Source organism: Eubalaena glacialis, chromosome 4 (assembly GCF_028564815.1).
Source record: "Eubalaena glacialis isolate mEubGla1 chromosome 4, mEubGla1.1.hap2.+ XY, whole genome shotgun sequence".
NCBI classification, from domain to species: Eukaryota; Metazoa; Chordata; class Mammalia; order Artiodactyla; family Balaenidae; genus Eubalaena; species Eubalaena glacialis.
In genome coordinates, this window is record NC_083719.1 from 169,658,117 (window position 1) to 169,677,827 (window position 19,711).

Sequence of the window (19,711 nt, forward strand, 5' to 3'; positions counted from 1 at the left end):
AGTATTACCTTTATTCTAGAATATTAGTGAATGTAGTAAAAAAGATTTGTTTTTTTGGTTCGTTTGTTTGTTTTTTGGTTTTTTAGGCAAATGGTATACACTTCAAAGTATTTGAAAGTATTTAAAACCTGGAAAGCCTAAAGCAGTATATCCAAAGTGTGGTCTGAGGCAGCATCATCAGTGTCACTTGAGAACTTGTTACGGATGTAAACTCTTGGGTCCATCCCAGACCAACTGAATAAGAACAGGATGAGGCCTAGCCATCTGCTTTGCAAAGTTCTTCAGGTGTTTGGATGAATGTTAACATTTGAGAGCCACTGTCCTAGAGAAACAACTCAAACACAAACAAAAGGGTTCACTCAGAAATTCAGACAAATACATTATCTTTCCTGTCTCCAGATGAGAGTTGGTAGAAAATCTAATGGGAAAATTTCACTCATTATACTAAATAAAATAAACAAAGATAATCTCAAAAAATATAAAGTTTGTTGATAAGTTTATAGAGAAGGTTTAGATAAAACAGAGGGACCTGCTTCCTTGGCTATTAAAACAAGTTTGAAGAAAAAAATCCATTTTCCCCTAAACTGATCTATAAATTCAACATAATCCCATTAGGATTTTCTTTGTTATGTGAAAAAAAAAGTCATAAAGTTTTCTCTAGAAGGAAATAGAGAGAAGGCAGGAAAATTCTTTCAAAGTATAAGAATTTTCTATATATAAGATCATGTGGGGCTTCCCTGGTGGCGCAGTGGTTGAGAATCTGCCTGCCAATGCAGGGGACACGGGTTCGAGCCCTGGTCTGGGAAGATCCCACATGCTGCGGAGCAACTAGGCCCGTGAGCCACAACTACTGAGCCTGCGTGTCTGAAGCCTGTGCCCCGCAAGAAGAGAGGCCACGATAGTGAAAGGACCGCGCACCGCGATGAAGAGTGGCCCCCGCTTGCCGCAACTAGAGAAAGCCCTCGCACGAAACGAAGACCCAACACAGCCAAAAATAAATAAATAAATAAATAAATAATCCTTCCCTCTACTTTAAAAAAAAAAAAAAAAGATCATGTGATTTGCAAATAGAGATGGTTTTATTTCTTCCCTTTCAATCTGGATGTTTTCTTATACTTAAAATCCTAGGGACTGTCATTAAACTGTTTGTTTCTAATCTAGGCTAATGCTGTATTCTATCATTTTTTTCTAAGTATCTCTCTTAAAAGAAAATTCTTTAATTGGCTTGAGATACAGCTTATCCCTTCCGGCAAGATTATAATAAAAGTTTTACATGACATATATATATGTAATAAAACTTTTCATAACTAAATTGTTATTTTAAATGAGTTAGAGATTTTTTTTTTAATTTATTTATTTATTTTTGGCTGTGTTGGGTCTTCGTTTCGTGCGAGGGCTTTCTCTAGTTGTGGCAAGTGGGGGCCACTCTTCATCGCGGTGCGCGGACCTCTCACTATCGTGGCCTCTCTTGTTGCGGAGCACAGGCTCCAGGCACGCAGTCTCAGCAGTTGTGGCTCACGGGCCTAGTTGCTCCGCGGCATGTGGGATCTTCCCAGACCAGGGCTCGAACCCGTGTCCCCTGCATTGGCAGGCAGATTCTCAACCACTGTGCTACTAGGGAAACCCTGAGTTAGAGATTTTTTAAGGCCTGAAGTATTGAAGAAATGCCAGGCCTCCAGGAAAATTACTGCTAAACTATTAAGAAATATGAAATTCTACGGATAAACAAATTCTCCCAAAATAAAGGATGAAAGAAAACCTTTTTTTTTGCCTTCTGAAGAAAATATAATGTTGCTATTAAAATGAATAAAGATGACCCACCAAAGGGGAAAAAAAAATTACAGACCGCAGTCACTTATAAATAAGGAAACAGAAATTCTACTTTAATATTAGCAAACTGATTCCAATGCATTAAAAAACGACAATAACAAACTGCAATTGGAAACTGCATAAATGGTGTTGGCTAGTGTGTTGGATGAGGCCATTTTACATCCCTTTGGGGATAAAGGGTGAATCCACCAGGATGGCCATAGGCGATATATAAGAAAGGAGACACGTTAAAGTAGAAATCTATCAAGGAGTGTATTAGTTTTCTAGGGTTGTATAATGAATGCCACATACTGGGTGGCTTAAGCAATAGAAACTTATTGTCCCACGGTTCTAGAGGCCAAAAGTTCAAAATCAAAGTGACTGCAGGGTCAGTTCGTCCCAGGGCCACAAGGAAAGTATTTGTTTCAGGCCTCTCTCCTTTATAGACAGCCATTTTCTCCCTGTCTCTCCTCACATTGTCTTCCCTCTGTGCATGTCTAGCTGTCCAAATTTCTCCTTTAAACAAGGACATCAGTTATATTAAATTAGGGCCCACCTTAATGACCTCATCTTACCTTAATCACATCTGTTAAAGACCCTGTCTCCAAGTACAGTCACATTCTGAGGTACTGGCGGTTAGGTCTCTAACATATGAATTTGGGAGGACACAATTCAACCCATAATGGAGAAGGAATTAATAAGCAATTTAAAACTTGTTTTCTGAATCCACCTATGTTGATATGTTTCCTGCTGGAAACTGGAGTGAAAGCTGATGGGCGCCACAGCTCTTCTTCTGACGGTGGAGGGAGCTCTGAAGAGAGCCATTGGTTCTGACGCTTGCTTGGAGCTGGTGTACTTGGTGCCCTCAGACACAGTGTACTTGGCCAGCTCGCTGGGCAGGAGCAGGTGCATGCTGTCTGCACCTTTCTGGAAGTGATGGTCAAGCACCTATTACTAATGCACCAGGCAGGAACGTGCTCAGAAAAAAATTCGTCTCTCTTAATAAAGACTTCCCCCTCTTCAGACACCAATCACAACCCCAGGATGTCACCTGTGCTTCTGACTGACTGGTTATAGATCAGAGGTTTCCGTGACCCCCTCCTCAGGTTCAGTTAATTGCTAGAGCAGCAGACAGAGCTCACAGGAACATTTTACTTAACTAGATTACCAGTTTATTATGAAAGAATATAACTCAGGGACAGCCAGATGGCAAGGCATGAGGGAAGGGGTGCAAAGTTTCCACGCCCTCTCCTAGTGCACCACTCTCCCCAAATCTTCACATGTTCACCAACCCTGACGCTCTTGGAACTGTCCTTTTGGGTTTTTACGGAGGCTTCAGTACTAGGCGTGACTGATTAAACCATTGTCCACTGGCAATTGATTCAACCTCCAGCCCCTCTCCCCTCCCTTGAGGTGGGGGGAGTGGGACCCTCTAATCACATGGTTGGTTGCCCTGGCAACCAGCCCCCATCCTTAGGGGCTTCCCAAAATCACTTCATAAAGATAACAAAAGACAACTTTATTGCTGTTATCACAGGAAATTCTAGGTGTTTTAGGAGCTCTGTGCCAGAAACAGGAACAAAGACCAAATATATACTTTTTACAATAAATCATAAGATCACACACACTTTCATTGGTTTTACTTTCAGGGACCCCACCAATTTCTCTTTGTGAAAATAGGAGAAAACTCCCCTCCTGGTCTGGCCAAGGGAGGAGAAAAGCAAGAAATATACTCAGAATGTTCTCCACAACAGGGGAAGACTTAAGCAGAGCTTTATCCCACCAGGGAAGGGCATTTCTCTCACTCCAGCCCCTCTCACCCTCCTGTCTCACCTAAAGAAGGCAAAACCGCTAAGAAACACCTGTGAAGGTCATATCCCAGGGACACAAGATCACCAAGAGATTGAGATTTAATCACAGCATTATGTATGGCACACTCCCCCTGCTCACAGCCTACCACCACCCTAACAGGGCTCTAGTATAATAAGAGCACATCATGTTTGAGAGAGCTGTAAGAGGCAGACTGTATCTGAGACAGAGTTCTTAGACAGGCTCAAAGACAACAGGACAGACAAAAATAAGGACCTCAGGAGAATTTAAAGCTTCTGGTGCCTTGAGTTAAAATCAACACTAAGCACAGCCCAACTCTAGTCCAGCCCAACTCCAATCCAGAAAAACATAAATCCTCACACTCAAAGCCAATTAGCCATAGTTCTTATTACCCAGTACATCATGTCCAGCTTTCAACCAAAAATACTAGCCATTTCAGAAGGCAAAAAAAGACACAGTCCAAATTCATAAACAAGCATAGAACCAGACTCAGATGTGACACAGGTGTTGGAATTATCTATCAGACCACAATTTTAAAACTGTGATTAAGATGTTAAGGGCTCTAATAGATAAAGTAGACAGCATACAAGAACAGACAGACAATGTATGTAGGGAGATGAAAATGCTAAGAAAGAATCAAAAGGAAATGTTAGAAATTGAAAACACTAACAAATGAAGACCGCCTTTGATGGGCTCATCAGTCAACTGTCTATGATCTAGGAAAGAATCAGTGAGCTTGAAGAAATGTCAATAGAAACCTCCCAAACTGACATCTAAAATGAAAAAAATAGTAACAATAAATAGAAAACAGAATATCCAAGGACTGTGGGATAATTACAAAAGGTGTGGCATACATGTAATTAGAATAGCAGAAGGAGAAGAGAGGAGGGATAGAAGAAATATGTGAATAATGGCTGAGAATTTTCCAAAATTAATGATGGAGACTAAACCACGTATCCAGGAGGTTCAAAGAACACCAAGCAGGATAAATAGCAAAAAAATCTATACCAAGGCACATCGTATTCAACTACAGAAAGTAAAATATGAAAATATCTTTAAAGAACCAGAGGGGGAGAAAACACTTTAACTACAGAGAAACAAGGATAAGACTTCTCATCAGAAATCATGAAAGCAAAAATGTGTGGCATGAAATATGTAAAATGATGATATAAAAAATGTCACCAACCTAGAATTCTGTATCCAGCAAAGTTATTCTTCAAAAGTGAAGGAGAATTAGACTTTCTCAGACAAACAATAATGGATAGAATTTCACCAGTAGACCTGCTTTGCAAGAAATGGTAAAAGGAGTTCTTCAAAGAGAAGGAAAATGATGAAGGTCAGAAACACAGATCTACATAAAGAAAGGAAGAGTATTAGAGAAGGAATAAGTGAGGGTAAAATAAAATCCTTTATTTCTCTATTCTTAATAACTGATAACTGTTCAAATAGTAACAGCAATAATATATTGGATGATAATGACAGCAATGTTATAAGGGATGGAAGGGAGGAAATGGTAATACTCTATTATTCCTGTTTATAAGTTACCTGCACTACCCAAGAAGTGAAATAGTGTCATTTGAAAGTGGAGATTGGTTATAAATCTATATTTCAAACTCTAGGAAATCACTTAAAAAAGCTTAAAAAGAAGTATAATTGGTATGCTAAATTGAGGATAGGGTATGGAATCATATCACAGTACAGCCATGAAAGAGATCTCTAAATATCCTTAACGCCCATAACCACTCTCAAATGACAGCAGTTACAAGTCTTCCCCTATTAGAAGTTGTTATTTAATGCATTGATAAAAGTGTACATTTATAACTATCTGACAAATTTACATATATATTGATAATTTGTATATGTTTTGATAACTTATTTCAATATAATTGATTCTTTGCAATTTTTTATTTTATGCATTTAAAAACATTCTGAGGCATTTTACTTTATGCATTAAAAAATATTTTTAAATATTCTGAGCTTTACCAAACTACCAGAGTGGCTCATAGAACCAAAAAAAGAAAAGAAAAGAAAAAATTAAAATTCTTGCCATCTATTCAAACTAAACAAAAGCGAAAACTCCTAAAAAAAGAAAAAGTTACAAAGGCTCATTAGGAAGGGTATTTAAGATGTGACAGAATTCTTTCTTACCATTGAGGCAGTGGGGGTTCACTACAGTGGAGATAACCTCAAGCTGAACCTCATAAAATGGATATAGACACAATGGAGACCCCATTATAAGGAACTTGGCTGGGAGAGTTTTTAAATTGGAGAATGGGTGCTTCAGAGGAACTTTCATGCTTCATGTATTCTGTGGATGCTCCAAGGTAGGTGATGATGTGAGGGAGCAGGGTGGACCCCATCCGCCCATACTGAGTGTCATCTTCTCTTGGGATCCTTGTTATCAGGCCAAATGCGGAGTGCAAGCTTCTAGAAGTTTCTTCCCTCCTTGGCCCATAGAGGAGGAGGAGGAGAGTGCTGAGGAAAAACAAGGGAGCTGTGCACGGAGATGCAACACCCACGATGACGCCAACCAGAACCCAGACCCGACGCCCACCCCAACCCAGACCAGCTCAGCCTGCGAGCTGACCGGCGAGCTCCACGACGCCAACCTGACTGTGGGGCCAAACCCATGCAAAGCGAAAATAAGGGGCAGGCGCCTAAGCAGAATGCCCCATGGACCAGTCAGAGCTTAGCCTGTCATCACGCTGCCCGGCACCTGGCCAATGGGAAGGCGGCAGCCTCTGTAAAAGTAGGCAGGCTCGCCGCATACGCGTTCAGGGAGCAACTGAGGAGGCTGTAACAGCCCTTTGGGTTCTCGGGATAGCGGAGAAATGGCACGAACAAACAAGACGGCGTGGAAGTCCATCGGCGGCAAAGCACCTCGCAAACAACTGACTACCAAAGTAGCTCGGAAGAGCGCACCAGCCACCGGGGGCGTGAAGAAGCCGCACAGGTACTGGCCGGGCACTGTAGCACTGTGCGAGATTCGTCGCTACCAGAAGTCCCCAGAACTTCTGATTGGTAAGTTATCCTTCCAGCGCCTGGTCCGGGAGATTGCGCAGGACTTTAAGATGGACCTGCGTTTCCAGAGCTCGGCTGTAAGGGCACTGCAGGAAGTCTGTGAGGCATACCTGGCGGGTCTTTTTGAAGACACCAACCTATGTGCCATCCATGCCAACCGTGTCACTATTATGCCCAAGGATATTCAGCTGGCACGCCGTATCCGCGGAAAATGTGCCTAAACTGCACACGCAGCCGCTGATCTCACCCCAAAATCTATTTTAAGAGCCACTACCTGCTCACAAAGGGCACTGTGCACAAACCAAGTAGCGGGTGCCTTTTCTCTCCAATAAACCAGAGGCCTAGCTAGCTGTGTATCAACGTAGTCCCTTATTGGGGTTTATTGATATGAAATCACTGGTTAGTTCCTAGTGTTTGAAGACGAGGAGATTTTCCCTTGCAAGTTAACCATCAGAACAATAGCTGATCATTTTGTGTGCACCTGGTAACAAGTTTTCCAACCCCGTAGAACAGTCTAAACTTGCTGAGAAACCCTACAACCACGGTGGTTCACCATGCTCCCAATAGTTGAGCTGTGTGGAGACAACCTGAGCATGGGTTTGAGGAAAAGAGTGTAAAGATTGCTTTTTTCCTACATTGGTGCTGCTTGGAAGCTTTTATTGAGGCTTTGTTAAGTTGATAAAAGCCAAGCACTGTCAGATCACTAGTCATACAAAGGGGATAAAATCCATTCCCTACTGTCCCTGTTTGGTCTGCACTTTCAGGATGCTTACAACTGAGTGAAGGAAGTCTGTATGTAGAAGCAGTTAACATGCAGTGTGCTTTAGTGATAGCTCAATGTTGTCAGTATGCAAGAGTGGGTTTCTGAAGTTTCTTTGAGCCCAGTTTGTTATCCAGTAGACTTAAATTCAAAATCTTCATCAATTAAAGTAGTGCACACAAAAGTTTTTTTATTAAAAAAAAATTTTTTTAATAAATGTATTTATTTTATTTATTATTTTTGGCTGTGTTGGGTCTTCGTTGCTGCATGCAGGCCTTCTCTAGTTGCAGTGAACAGGGGCTACTCTTCATTGCAGTGCACGGGCTTCTCATTTATTGCGGTGGCTTCTCTTGTTGTGGCGCACGGGCTCTAGAGCGCAGGCTCGGTAGTTGTGGCACACAGGCTTAGTTGCTCCACGGCACGTGGAATCTTCCTGGACCAGGGCTTGCACCAGTGTCCCCTGCATTGGCAGGCGGATTCTTAACCACTGAGCCACCAGGGAAGCCCAGTGCACACAAAACTTTTGAAGGTTGAAACTAGTATCTTTTAAGTTTTAGAGTATATGTAAGTTAATGGGTGACAAGTCTTTGAAGGGCCATCTAAAAGCCAAGAGTGTCCAGGGACAGCTATGTTCTGGTTCTGAAGTCAGTTCTAACCTTCAATACTAGACTCCTTTTAAATAAACCCAAGCCTGAACTCTGTGCCTTTTTTGTGCTTTATGAAGTCTTATCTTGCAAGGAATAGACTCTTGAATTCATATGACACACCTAAAGAAAACACCAAACCCTGACTGGATCTGCACATCACCTGGTGACCTGAAAGTAAAGATTTCCTGGAATGACATGTGGAATTGAAGCTTTTCCAGGATATCCAGACCAGGCCTGTTGGAAGTTGGTCGCCAAGCCTTTGGTGGTGACATACTGCAGATTATCTCCAGTGTCTATGATCTTGGTAACATATGGATTTCAGATTAAAAGTTCCTGAGAGTTCTCCCTCCTACCCCTCCTTTTTACTCAAATGTGACCTTAATAGGTTTCCAATCTGTGCACTTTCTTTCCAATGTGAAAGAAAGGACCCAGGAACGGTCCTTCCTGACATTGAGACAAAAAGTCACTGAAACTAAAAAACCTGACTCTTGATCAGCAGTGTTTTCAGAGAAAGATCTTGATCAAAAGGGAGTAAAGTAAAAAATTAATAAACCGAAACCTCAATTAAATAAAGTTAGGAGACCAGAACAGGGAGCTCTCATGCCCTGAGATGATAGCAGAGCCAAACAGGAAAAAGAAAGACTCCTCTTCTTTCCCAGCAAGGACTCAGGCAATGAAAAGACATGGACTCTTTTTTTTACTATAACCCTTCCAACTTCCTTTTCTCTCTATAAAAGCATTCTCTTTCCCTTACCTTGTGGGCGTCTTGCACAAGGCTCACCACAGTTGCAGACCCAGAATTGCAATTCTCTGCTGATCCAGAATAAGCCCATCTTTGCTGGAGAAAACGAGTTTCAGGTCAGCAAGTTAAAAGGAAGTCACTAGGGTGGGCTTGGCTCTAATCTCACATGACTGGCATGCTTAAAAGAAGAGGAGATTATGACATACAGAGGGTCATGTGATGACACAGGGAGAAGACAGTTATAATATTGTGATTTACAATTAGAAATATATATTTGGTCTTCCTCCCCATTCCTAGTACAGAAATCCTAAAACCTTTGGAATTTCTTAAGTAATTAGAGTGATAATGGTGTCTTTTGTTACTCATAGCAAGTCCATTTCAATCACAACAGAGTTTATGTTAATGAGGTGATTTTGGAAAGGATAAGGGCTGGTTCACAGGGGAACCAACCCTATGATTAGAGGTTTGAAACTTTCATTCCCACCCTTGACCTCCAGGAAGGCGACAGCAGCTGGAGGTTGAGTTCGACCACCAATAACCAGTGATTCAGTCAACTGTGCCTATGTAATGAAGGCTCCATGATAATCCCTGTAGTACTACTGGAGATTTTCTAGGTTGGTTAACAAGAACTCATACACGTGCCAGAAGGGTGGTGCACCACAACTCCGTGGGAACAGAAGCTCCTGCATTCAGGACCTAACTCTATGTATCTCTTTATCTGGCTGTTGATTTGTATCCTTTAATATCTTTTATAATAAACCAGTAATCTAGTGAGTAAACGTATTTCCTGAGTTCTGTGAGCAACTCTAACAAATTAATTGAACCCAAGGAGGGGTCATGGGAATTTCCATCGGTTGGTCAGAAGTACAGGTGACAACTTGGACTTTTGATTGGCATCTGAAGGGGGAGGAGTCTTGTAGGACTAAGCCCTTAACCTATGGGGTCTGATACTATCTCCAGGTGGATAGCATCAGAATTGAGTTGAATTGTAGGACACTAGCTGGTGTCAAGGATTGCTTGGTGGTGTGCGGAAACACCCCCTCCAACACACACACACACACACACACACACACATTTAGTGATCAGACGTGTCAGAGGTGAACTAGAGAATTGAGAGTAAAGGAAACACACAGAAGTGTGTTTTTCCATAGCAACTACTGTCTACATGCCAAGGAGAGAGGAGGCCTCAAGAGAAACCAGGGCTGCTGACACTTGGATCTCAGACCTCCAGCCTCCAAAACAGGGAGACAATAAATGTGCGTTGTTTGAGCTGCCCTGTCTGGGGTATTCGTTACATAGCCTGAGCTGGCTAATAAATTATAATAATTACAATTAAAATTAGCGTTAATATTAGTTATTTCTCTCCCTCCCACCCAGTGGTGGATTTTTGGCTTTGGGGACAAAAGAGATTTTTTTTTTTTACTCTTGCTGTAGTGGATAGAGCTGAAAAATCATGAGACTCTGGAGCTGTTGGTCACAGCTTTTATTGTCATGTGGAAAAAATCAGAATAAAGCAGCAGGCACTGAAATAGCAGAGATGGGAGATGAAAGACAGAGAAGGCTGGTGCTAGGGACTGTGATCTCATTGTTCCCGGGGGCCTGCTTGGTGAAGCCCTGATATCCTTTGATGAATGTACCACACTTTTAACCCAGTTCAAATTGGGGTTTGTCATTTGCAACCAGGAGTCCTAAGAAATATAACACTGTCCTTATTGTGACATACGGTGACCGGATTGGTTTACTCTAATGATTCACAATTACACAAGATAAAGTACTTAAAATGCATTCTAACTTTAGTACAGAGAGCCCTGGTGGCCAGTGCCTAGAGGGCCCCATGAAAGGAAGGGCAGTGGTGGTGCTAGGAGTCCACTCTGACTACATGCACACCTGCACTTGTTGGAGAAATATAATTAAAAACAAATTTAAAGTGAGAAGAGAAAGAAAACAGTTTATTCTTCAGTAAGCACAAAACCGGAACGTGATGTACATCACCGGCAACCTAAGAGACTACAAAGACAGAAAGACATCTCATTCTTTTACAGAGCTGAGTAGATGCAACCCATTCAATACTTTAGGCACATTTTGCAATTTGGAGCCAAGTGATAGCTGAAGTTAAGCTCATTTCCTCTGAGGAAGTTGGGAGATGTGACATTATCTTCATTGATGATTATGAAGAGGATCAGAATATGCCACCCCAAAATATGCCACTTTGGCATGTGGATTATTTTGAGTTGATGGCAATTGAGAATCAATAGATGCAGAAAGACACCTTCTCAGAGCTTCCCTTATCTAACTAAAAGCAGAAACTTCTGGGAAATTAGGACTGCCATAAAGCCCCTCCCTGGGGGAGTTTTATGGTCATGAAGAAGATGGAAAGTTGCACCAAGATGAGTGCACAAACAAACCTCATTAGACAACACTTACCTGCCATACATTTCCTACTCACCTTCTCATAATTTAACACCTTTTGGTAAAATGGTATATAAGCTTCGGACTCTAACCACTTCTTGGTTTTCACTTCTTTTCTGTGAGTGCCCCCAAGCATATAAAAATATTAACATCAATAGAATTTGTATGCCTTTTCCCCTGTTAATCTGTCTTTTGTCATGTTTGCAGATACTGAATCGAAGAGGTAGAGGAAAAGTTTTTTCCTCCTCTACAATTACATTTCAGAGATGGCTTCCAGGTGCTTGGGGAAACATTCCTGAGATGTGAGACTGGCAAGGTTAGCCACTGAAAAGATTTATATACATTTGAAAAGGACAGAGGGAGAAATTACGAAACAAAATGGAGCGGGGTGGGGGGGGGGGGGTGGGGGGGTGGGAAGTGTCCCCTTAATTTCAACAGGCAGAATTAAGCCTCTTATTTTTAATTTGTATTTTCCCTTATACATCAGTTCTCTGCCTGTTGCCCCCATACCAGCGTGATGTGGGATAGTCAAGAAGTATTTGTAAAAATGCTGCATCAGCCCCAGACATTCATGCTCTATTTGGATGCCCCAGGTTACTGGGCTGAGAAATATATCACCTTCATGATAAACTAATTGGAAACAATCTTAATAGCTTCAAAAGGGAAAACTGTGAAGTCATTAAGAAGAATCAGATAGTTCTTACATGTCTTGATAAATTGTCAGGTTTAACAAAAGGCAAGTTGTAGAACAGCATGCATAATATGTCATCATTTAGATAAAAATAATAATTAGATGATTGAATATGTACCTCTTGAAGAATATACAAGGAATTCAATCTTAAAAGGGAAACTAGGAACTGAGAAAACCCCCAATTGAGGGAGACTCAAATTTCACTATAAACCTTTTGGAATTCTTAAGTTTTACACCATTTCTATGGTTTCCTTTCTGAAAATAAATAAAATATTTAAGTAACATCAGCAATGTAAATTCTGAAACATGTCATTTCTACTATTACAAGGTAAGTATCACTCAAAATTACAGAACTCTTTACCTGAATAAAACCGATCTGGGTACATTTTTAAACAAAAGGCCAATGTCTGCTTTATCAGATGTTCCTTTTCCTGTTTTATGTCTAACAGACAACACCATGAAGTTACTTAAAATAAAAATCAGCTTTCCCCTTACTGTCACCAGTGGTTACTCAGCCAACAGGTCTTCCTGAGCTTTCACAGACCACTTCTCCTCCATGGCACCTGCAGAAGACTTGTGCCTTGAGGTCACAGAATAACAGGCATGATTTACACCATGAAGCCCTCCTTCAAACCAAGTTTGGGGCCAAAATCTGAGGTTCTCCTCCTCCTGAGTTACATGCCGCCCAGTATCAAGAACTGTTACTTCCTTTTTACTTCAGAGACTTTATAGAACCTTCTTCTAAATTTATTTTTATTGAGATATAATTGGCATATAACAGTGCATAAGTGTAAGGTGTGGATTTGATACATTTATATATTGCAATATAATTACTGCCATAGCACTAGTTAACACCTCTATCACATCACATAATTAGCAGTTCTTATTTGTGGAAGGAACAATTAAGACCTAATCTCTTGGGACTTCCCTGGCAGTCCAGCGGTTAAGACTCCACACTTCCAATGCAGGGGGCGTGGGTTCAATCCCTGGTGGGGGAACTAAGATCCCACATGCCGTGCGGCATAGCCAAAAAATAAAAACAAAAAACGAAAAAACTTAAAAAGAAAAAAGACCTAATCTCTTAGCAACTTTAAATTTATAATACAGAATTGTTGACCATAATCACTAAACTGTGCATTAGATCTCTAGAACTTATTTATCTACTGGTTACAAGTTTATACGTTAAACAGCATCTCCCCCCACAGAACGTTATGGGCAACTCCCCTTCCCTCTCCACAGGAGCTGCACCCACAAGCTGGGAACTGCAATTCAGGCAGAACAGAGTTTTTCCAATGCGTCACCCCCTGCCTGCCCCCCTCCTTATGAGGACATATGGGCTGCCTGTCTAATTGACCCCACCAGGACCTCTCTGATTGCCCACCTGCCTGGTCCTTGAGAAGGAATGCAGGTAGAAACTGGAACAAAGCAGAGGAAGGAGACCTGGCTCACATTCATCACTTACCAGGTACAGAGAGTGCAAACTGAACAGAGGGGCGCAGTGGCTCTTGGCTGTGAAGAAGAGCCTCCAGAAATGGGTAACACCAGATCCCTAAACAGGAAAATCCATTAGTTGTCTAATAAAAACAACTTTGGACCATCATGGACTGAAGGTTCGTGTATCATCTTGCTGTCTTTTCCTTTCGCCCGGGAGACCCTGCACAGCTCCTCTGCTGGGAGTTCGCTGTTGCAATGAGCCCATAAACACAACAAGGGTGTCCTCTGTGTTCTCAGCCTGCCTGGCTGGGATGTCCACTGGGTTGCCACCACTTCCTGAGGTAGCTGAGGCCCCAACAGATGCTGCCAGCCATCACTAAGGAGCCCTGTGTCTCAGGTCCCAGTGGCTCAAAATAATTAAGGGCTTTGTTAAGCCAGAGGGTGACCTACTGGCATTTTCTGGAATAACTGGCTTTGAGAGCTGGTGATCCCCATCCTGGCAGTTGGCAATGTTTCAGATGGTAGAGGCCATGAACTGGCCTCCTGAGAGAGGACACATTGCAGTGAAATCCCCAAGAGGCTGAAGTGGGTTGGGACGTGCCACCCCAAAATATGCTCCTTTGGCATATTGATGATTTTGAGCTGGAGGCAATTGAGAAACAACAGACACAGGAGGACCTCTCTGTCCGCCCTCTCTCTGCCTATAAGCAGGGCAGAAGTTTCCCATTTTTAAAGAAGATTTCCATGCGTTAAGTTGCCCCCTCTCATACCAAAAAAAGAGGGACTCATCACCTGAGATGGGACTGAGATGAGTCTGCATAAACAACCTTTATCTGTCATTAGTGCCTCCCATACATTTCCTTAGTTACCTTCCCACAACCCCCCTCCCCCAGAATTCCAGACCCCCTTTCCTTGGTCTAGTCGCTTCTCCACAATTTAGTGTCCTTTGTTAAAATGGTATAATGGCCCCAGGGTCTAACCACCAATATGTGTTTTCAATTCTTTCTAGGAATCTCCCATACATAATTAAAAACATAAGAAAATTGGTATGCTTTTTCTTCTATTAATCTGCCTGATGTCAGTTTAATTCATAGACCTCAGGAAAACATAAGAGGATGGGGGGAAAGTTTTTTTCCCCTCCCCTACAAGGCCCACGATGCACAGGCAGTGGACGTGAGAAATAACCTTTGCTGTGGTGTATCTTCAGAATATGGGGCAGTTTGTTATTATAACAAAATCCCGACAGATATGGCAGGCTCTGTGGTAACTACAGAGAAAAACAATCATGTTAGTGAGATATCCGGAAACCAGGCCAAGTAAGAATGGTGGCAGCAGTGCAGGTATTATGGTTGAAGAATGGACAACCTGTTAGGGGCCAGTGGGGAAGGTGTGGGGTGGATAACAAAATGGATACCTCCAGATATTTGACGGGCTGGCTACATGAGACAGAAGAAGGAGAGGATTTCTCTGTTATTTCAAAAGGCAAAACTGGAACCAGGCCTGGAAGTTGCAGGGCTGCAGACACTTGACCTAAGCCCATTCCCACCAGATTCCCGAAGGAGGATAGGCACACATCTTGTTCACTAGGAGGTGGGTACCTGTCTTGAGGATAATTGCATAAAGGATTCCACTTTTGCAAGGCGAGTAGACCAAAATCCCACAGCTCTGTGGAAATGACACCCCAAAGTGGTATTGAATGTACTTAAAATTTCCCCTATATTATATTCCATAAAATACCAACTTTAAGGTTTACAGGAATGCTGATGGTTCTCCCGGTCATTTTGGACATCACTGCAAAGTATGCAAATGCCTGTCAGCTCCCACAAACCAGAGGGCAACTTGCAGTGCCCCCAAAGTCTTAAAGCAAGTTCAAGCTTTATTAATGACAAAGACTCTCCTCCTTGACCAAACTCCAGCCAGGCTCCTCTGAGCCCTCCTCTCAACAAGGCCTGGACCTTGGGCGTCTGTGTTCATCCTGGCAGTGCCCTTAGCAAGGATCATGTTAAGTCAGTTTAGTAAGAGATACCCTACCCCCCAACCCATGATGTCTGATCTAGTTCTTCATTCCCCACCTTTGGTGTATACATGCATCCTTGTCCTGCCTTGAGCAAGAATCCTGCTAGGCCAGTGATGTAGACCACTTGATGGCCTCCCAAAATTCGTATAATGAAATCTAACCCCCAAGGTGCTGGTATGAGGAGGTGGGGCCTTTGTGGGAGGTGCTTAGGTCAGGAGGGTAGAGCTCTCATGAATGAGATTACTGACCTTATAAAAGAGACCCCAGAGAGGTCCCTCATCCCTACAACCATGTGGGGACACAGTGAGAAGGCCAGTCCATGAACCACGAGGTAGGTTCTCAGCAGACACCAAATCTGTCAGCAACTTGATCTTGGACCTCCAGCCTCCAGAACTGTAAGAAATAAATGTCTGTTGTTTACAAGCCACCCCATCTATGGTATCCTATTACAGCAGACTGAACAGACTAAGACAGCCAATTAAGCAAGAATCCCCCTGGTGGATGGAATTTTCACATACTGATGTATGGAGAAGTCATTCTGGCTTATATATGATTTAACTTGAATTTTATGCTCACTAGAACAGCCTGTTTGCGGTCTATCAAACATACATTGTACAACTGCTTCAGTCATTAAAAAAAGGTGCATTGATCAGAAGTAAAGAATGTCCATTTAAAAGATAAAGATTATTTAATCTTTAGTCTTTCTTAGGACACCAGTACAAGCACTCCTTTGATGATAAGACTCCCTTCCCAGGCACCAAGGCCCTACTGACTCACTGCTGATCTGGTTTTATTTTTTAAACCTTGAATGAATGTACCCCCTATCTGTTTGATGTTCTTTGTTCTGACAAGATATAAAACTATGCTGAAAAACAGGCTTCTCCAGAGCAGTTCCTCAGAGCTACCTGAGAGGCTATCTCCCAGGTTATAGTCTTCAGTTTGGCTGAAATAAAGCTCTTTTCTATTCTTATTATAGATTGTTTATTGATTATTTCTGTCAACACCCCCTTCTCACTGATGTCTCCTCTTAGTAATTTTCCATCCACTCACCGGCTACAAATCCCAGCTGTCTTTGCAGTATACAGAGTTGAAGTCAGTTCTATACTGAGGTCTCTTTCCCCTCTTACAATAATACTGGATGAAATCTGTCCTTACCACCTTTAACTAGTGTCCGGCTTTATCTTTGACAATAATCTTTGAAATGGATTCGAATATGTCATCCAAAATATGCCTGTTTTGTGCCAGTCTCAGCCTGACAATAGTAATGCTATTGGCTAGAAATGCCGGGGGGTGGGGCGGGGGGCACTCCCTGAGCCTGGTGAGGTTCCCACAGAGCCCCTTCCAAACCAGTGTTACAACTGGACCAATCCTTGTGGGTTTTATTATGATTTTGCAAGATGCTCTTCAGCAATAAGTATTAGGAAACTTTGAAGAAAAAAAGAATTTTTTACTTACAGTTCTTGGAGCATAGAAGGCATGTGGTGGGTGGCGGGAGAGAGAACACGAATGGCCTGGTGGCCTTGTTCTGCTTTTATTGGGGTCAAGGGTAGGGGCCTAGTGTTTTATTAGTTCACTCTTTATTGATGAAGTTAAAACATAAGAGCAAGAATTTAGTTACAGGAAGAAGAAAAAGAAAGAAAAGGAAAAAACCAAAAAAATAAAACCAACCCAAGCAGCCCAAATGGCCAGTTAACTAAATCAACCAGGATCGCTAAAATAAAGAAGCCTCTTGGGGGGCGGGGGCGGGAGTTAGGAGGTGCACGCTCAAGTCCTGGTTCTTTATCTAGTCATTTGGCTGGCTGTATATTTATCTGAGATAGCCTTTAGAATGCCCCCTTTGACGTGGACGCCTCAGCAATCAAAGTTTAAGTCAGGCACTTACGTTGCAAAAAGAAAGGGTAACTGTCAGAGCTTACACCACAATGCTTCTTTGCCATAGGATTATTTTGAGCTGAAGTCAACTGAGATAAAACAGACACAGAATGAGCTCTCTGCTCTCCCTCTATCTGCCTAAAAGCAGGGCATAAATCCCCCCGCATAGGTGTTCCCCCACCCCTGTACCAGAAAAAGGAGATCACCAAAGAGGGTGATCTCACCTCAACACCGAGGTGAGTCTGCAGAAGCAAAACTTGCTAAATAACCCCTACCTATCATTACTTTCCCCATATATTTACCTTCCCACCACACCACACCAAGAAGCTCAAGCTTCCTTCTTTTTTCTTGTTACTTCTCCACAATTTATCTCCTTTGTTAAAATTGATCTTGCCAACTAAAAATTGGCACTTGCCATTTGCCTCTACAAAGATTGTCACTTGCCAATGCAGTCGCTGACCTTCAACACACCCCGAGAGGAGTTCAGGGTGGAGATCAGGAATGAGGCACTTTGTGCTCTGGGAAAAACTGGCAGAACAGACCTTTGGACAGTTAGATATTTTCAGGAGAAGATTATGAGCCCAAATTCTTGCATCTTATATGTAGAAAAGCACTAAAATCATTAACAGAGACATCTGCTCCTTGTGACTAGCATCAACCTTCCGCCAAAATATGTGCTTTATTGCATGTATCCCCCTTCACCAAAATCACATATATACTGACTCCCCGTACCCCCACTTCTTTGGAGCAGTTCCTCAGATCTATCTGAGACACTGTCTCCCAGGCTATAGTCTTCAGTTTGCCCCAAATAAAACTTAACTCACAACTCTCACATTGTGATTTTTTTCAGTCTACAATATAAGCCCTTGAGTCTGGTATTTTTTTTTTTTTTGGTGGCGGGGTTCAGTTCTTGTCTGTGAAGCCGCCATGCACATAAATTTTAAAACAATTAACATCAAATAAAATGTGTATGCTTTTCTTATTATTCTGTCTTTTATCAGTTTAGTTCACACGCTCCTAAGATGGTAGAGGAAACAATTTTCCTTCCCTACACCTCAGAAGAATAAATGCTACAAACACATCAAAATCATCATTTGAAAGTTTATATTTCCTTTTATACTTAGTTTTGTATATTTCAAAAAAAAAAAAAAAAAAGACTGTTTGATTTAAAATTTTTGGTTTCTGTCCCTCTGGCTAAAAGTGGCAAATATGGATGGAAACAAAAACCCAAAATAAAATGATTCAAACTTTACAAAAGTAATTAAGTAGAAAAAAGAGCTAGAAATGAAATTGTAAGTCCATGTCATCAGGCATGAAGTGACGTGAGGCTCCGAAGGCCACAGGCTCAGGCACCCAAGTGTTGCAGGAAGAGGGACCCCTTCCAGGGCCCAAGAGTGGGCTCTTGTCTAACACTCAGAAATGAATTGTCCAAGGAGATGCACGTGCTGACAAAGCAAGAGACTTTATTGGGAAGGGGCATCATGGTAAGAGAACATAAGAGAACTGCTCTGCCACGAGGCTTGCAGGCTCAAGTTTTATGGTAATGGAGTTAGCTTTCCGGGTTGTCTCTGGCCAATCATCTTGCTTGTGGCCATATTTGGTCTGACTCAGGGTCCTTCCTGGTGGTGCACACATCTCTCAGCCAAGATGGATTCCAACATGATTTCTGGGAGGTTGGCAGGACATGTTATGGGCTGGTATCTCCTCCCTTCGTCTGTCCTCTCCCGAATCCTTCTGGCTGGCAGTAGCTTATTAGTTCCGTGTTCCTTTTGGGGACCTTCTGTTGTGAGATAACCCATGCAAGCAGTTATTATGCTGCCTGGCCAGGGCAGGTGGTTTCAGTTAATGGTTCCCTTACACAAGTACTCCTTAGTCTTACCCACTGGTTTTCCATCCAACTTCTGCTCGGATCCATGGCCTTCCTCTACTGTCTCCAGGCACCACAGCCTGAGCTGATTCTCTGCAGCTAGCTCTCCTGGCAGGCCGAGCTCTCCACACAGGAAGGGTGAGGGGACAACCAAGGACAGCTTCGGGGTGGGCAGGAAACCACTGCCCCACGTGTGGTCTCAAAATGTTCCTCTGGAAACCACTGGGCTGAGAAGATGGGCTCTCCCCCAGTCAGACAAGCCCTGATCTAACAGCAGCTTCATACCTGTTGGAGACTGAACATACAAACATTGGTCAGATCATATATAAAAACAGAACTCTGACCCACAACGTGCAGCAGTCTTGTCTTAATCTGCTCTGACTGCTGTAACAAAATACCATGACAGGGTGTCTAATAAGCCACAGACCTTTATTTCTCACAGTTCTGGAAGATGGAATCCAAGATCAAGGCACCAACAGATTTGGTGTCTGGTGAGGGCCTGCTTCCTGGTTTACAGACAACCATCTTCTTGCTGCATCCTTACCTGATAGAAGGGGCAAAGGAGCTCTCTGGGGTCTCTCTTATAAAGGCACTAATCCCATTGATGAGGGC

At 42.4% G+C, this 19,711-nt stretch overlaps 1 protein-coding gene across 1 annotated transcript; it reads left to right on the forward strand.

Annotated features, from left to right (window-relative positions):
* Window positions 1-6,470: 6,470 nt before the first annotated feature.
* Window positions 6,471-6,881, forward strand: H3-4 (H3.4 histone, cluster member). The gene has a single exon (XM_061188557.1). The coding sequence runs from the start codon at window positions 6,471-6,473 to the stop codon at window positions 6,879-6,881; it is 411 nt and encodes a 136-aa protein (XP_061044540.1).
* Window positions 6,882-19,711: the final 12,830 nt, after the last annotated feature.

Bases quoted from the DNA above. Each gene is read 5' to 3' on its own strand.
- H3-4 (XM_061188557.1), top strand. From the start codon at position 6,471: ATGGCACGAACAAACAAGACGGCGTGGAAGTCCATCGGCGGCAAAGCA.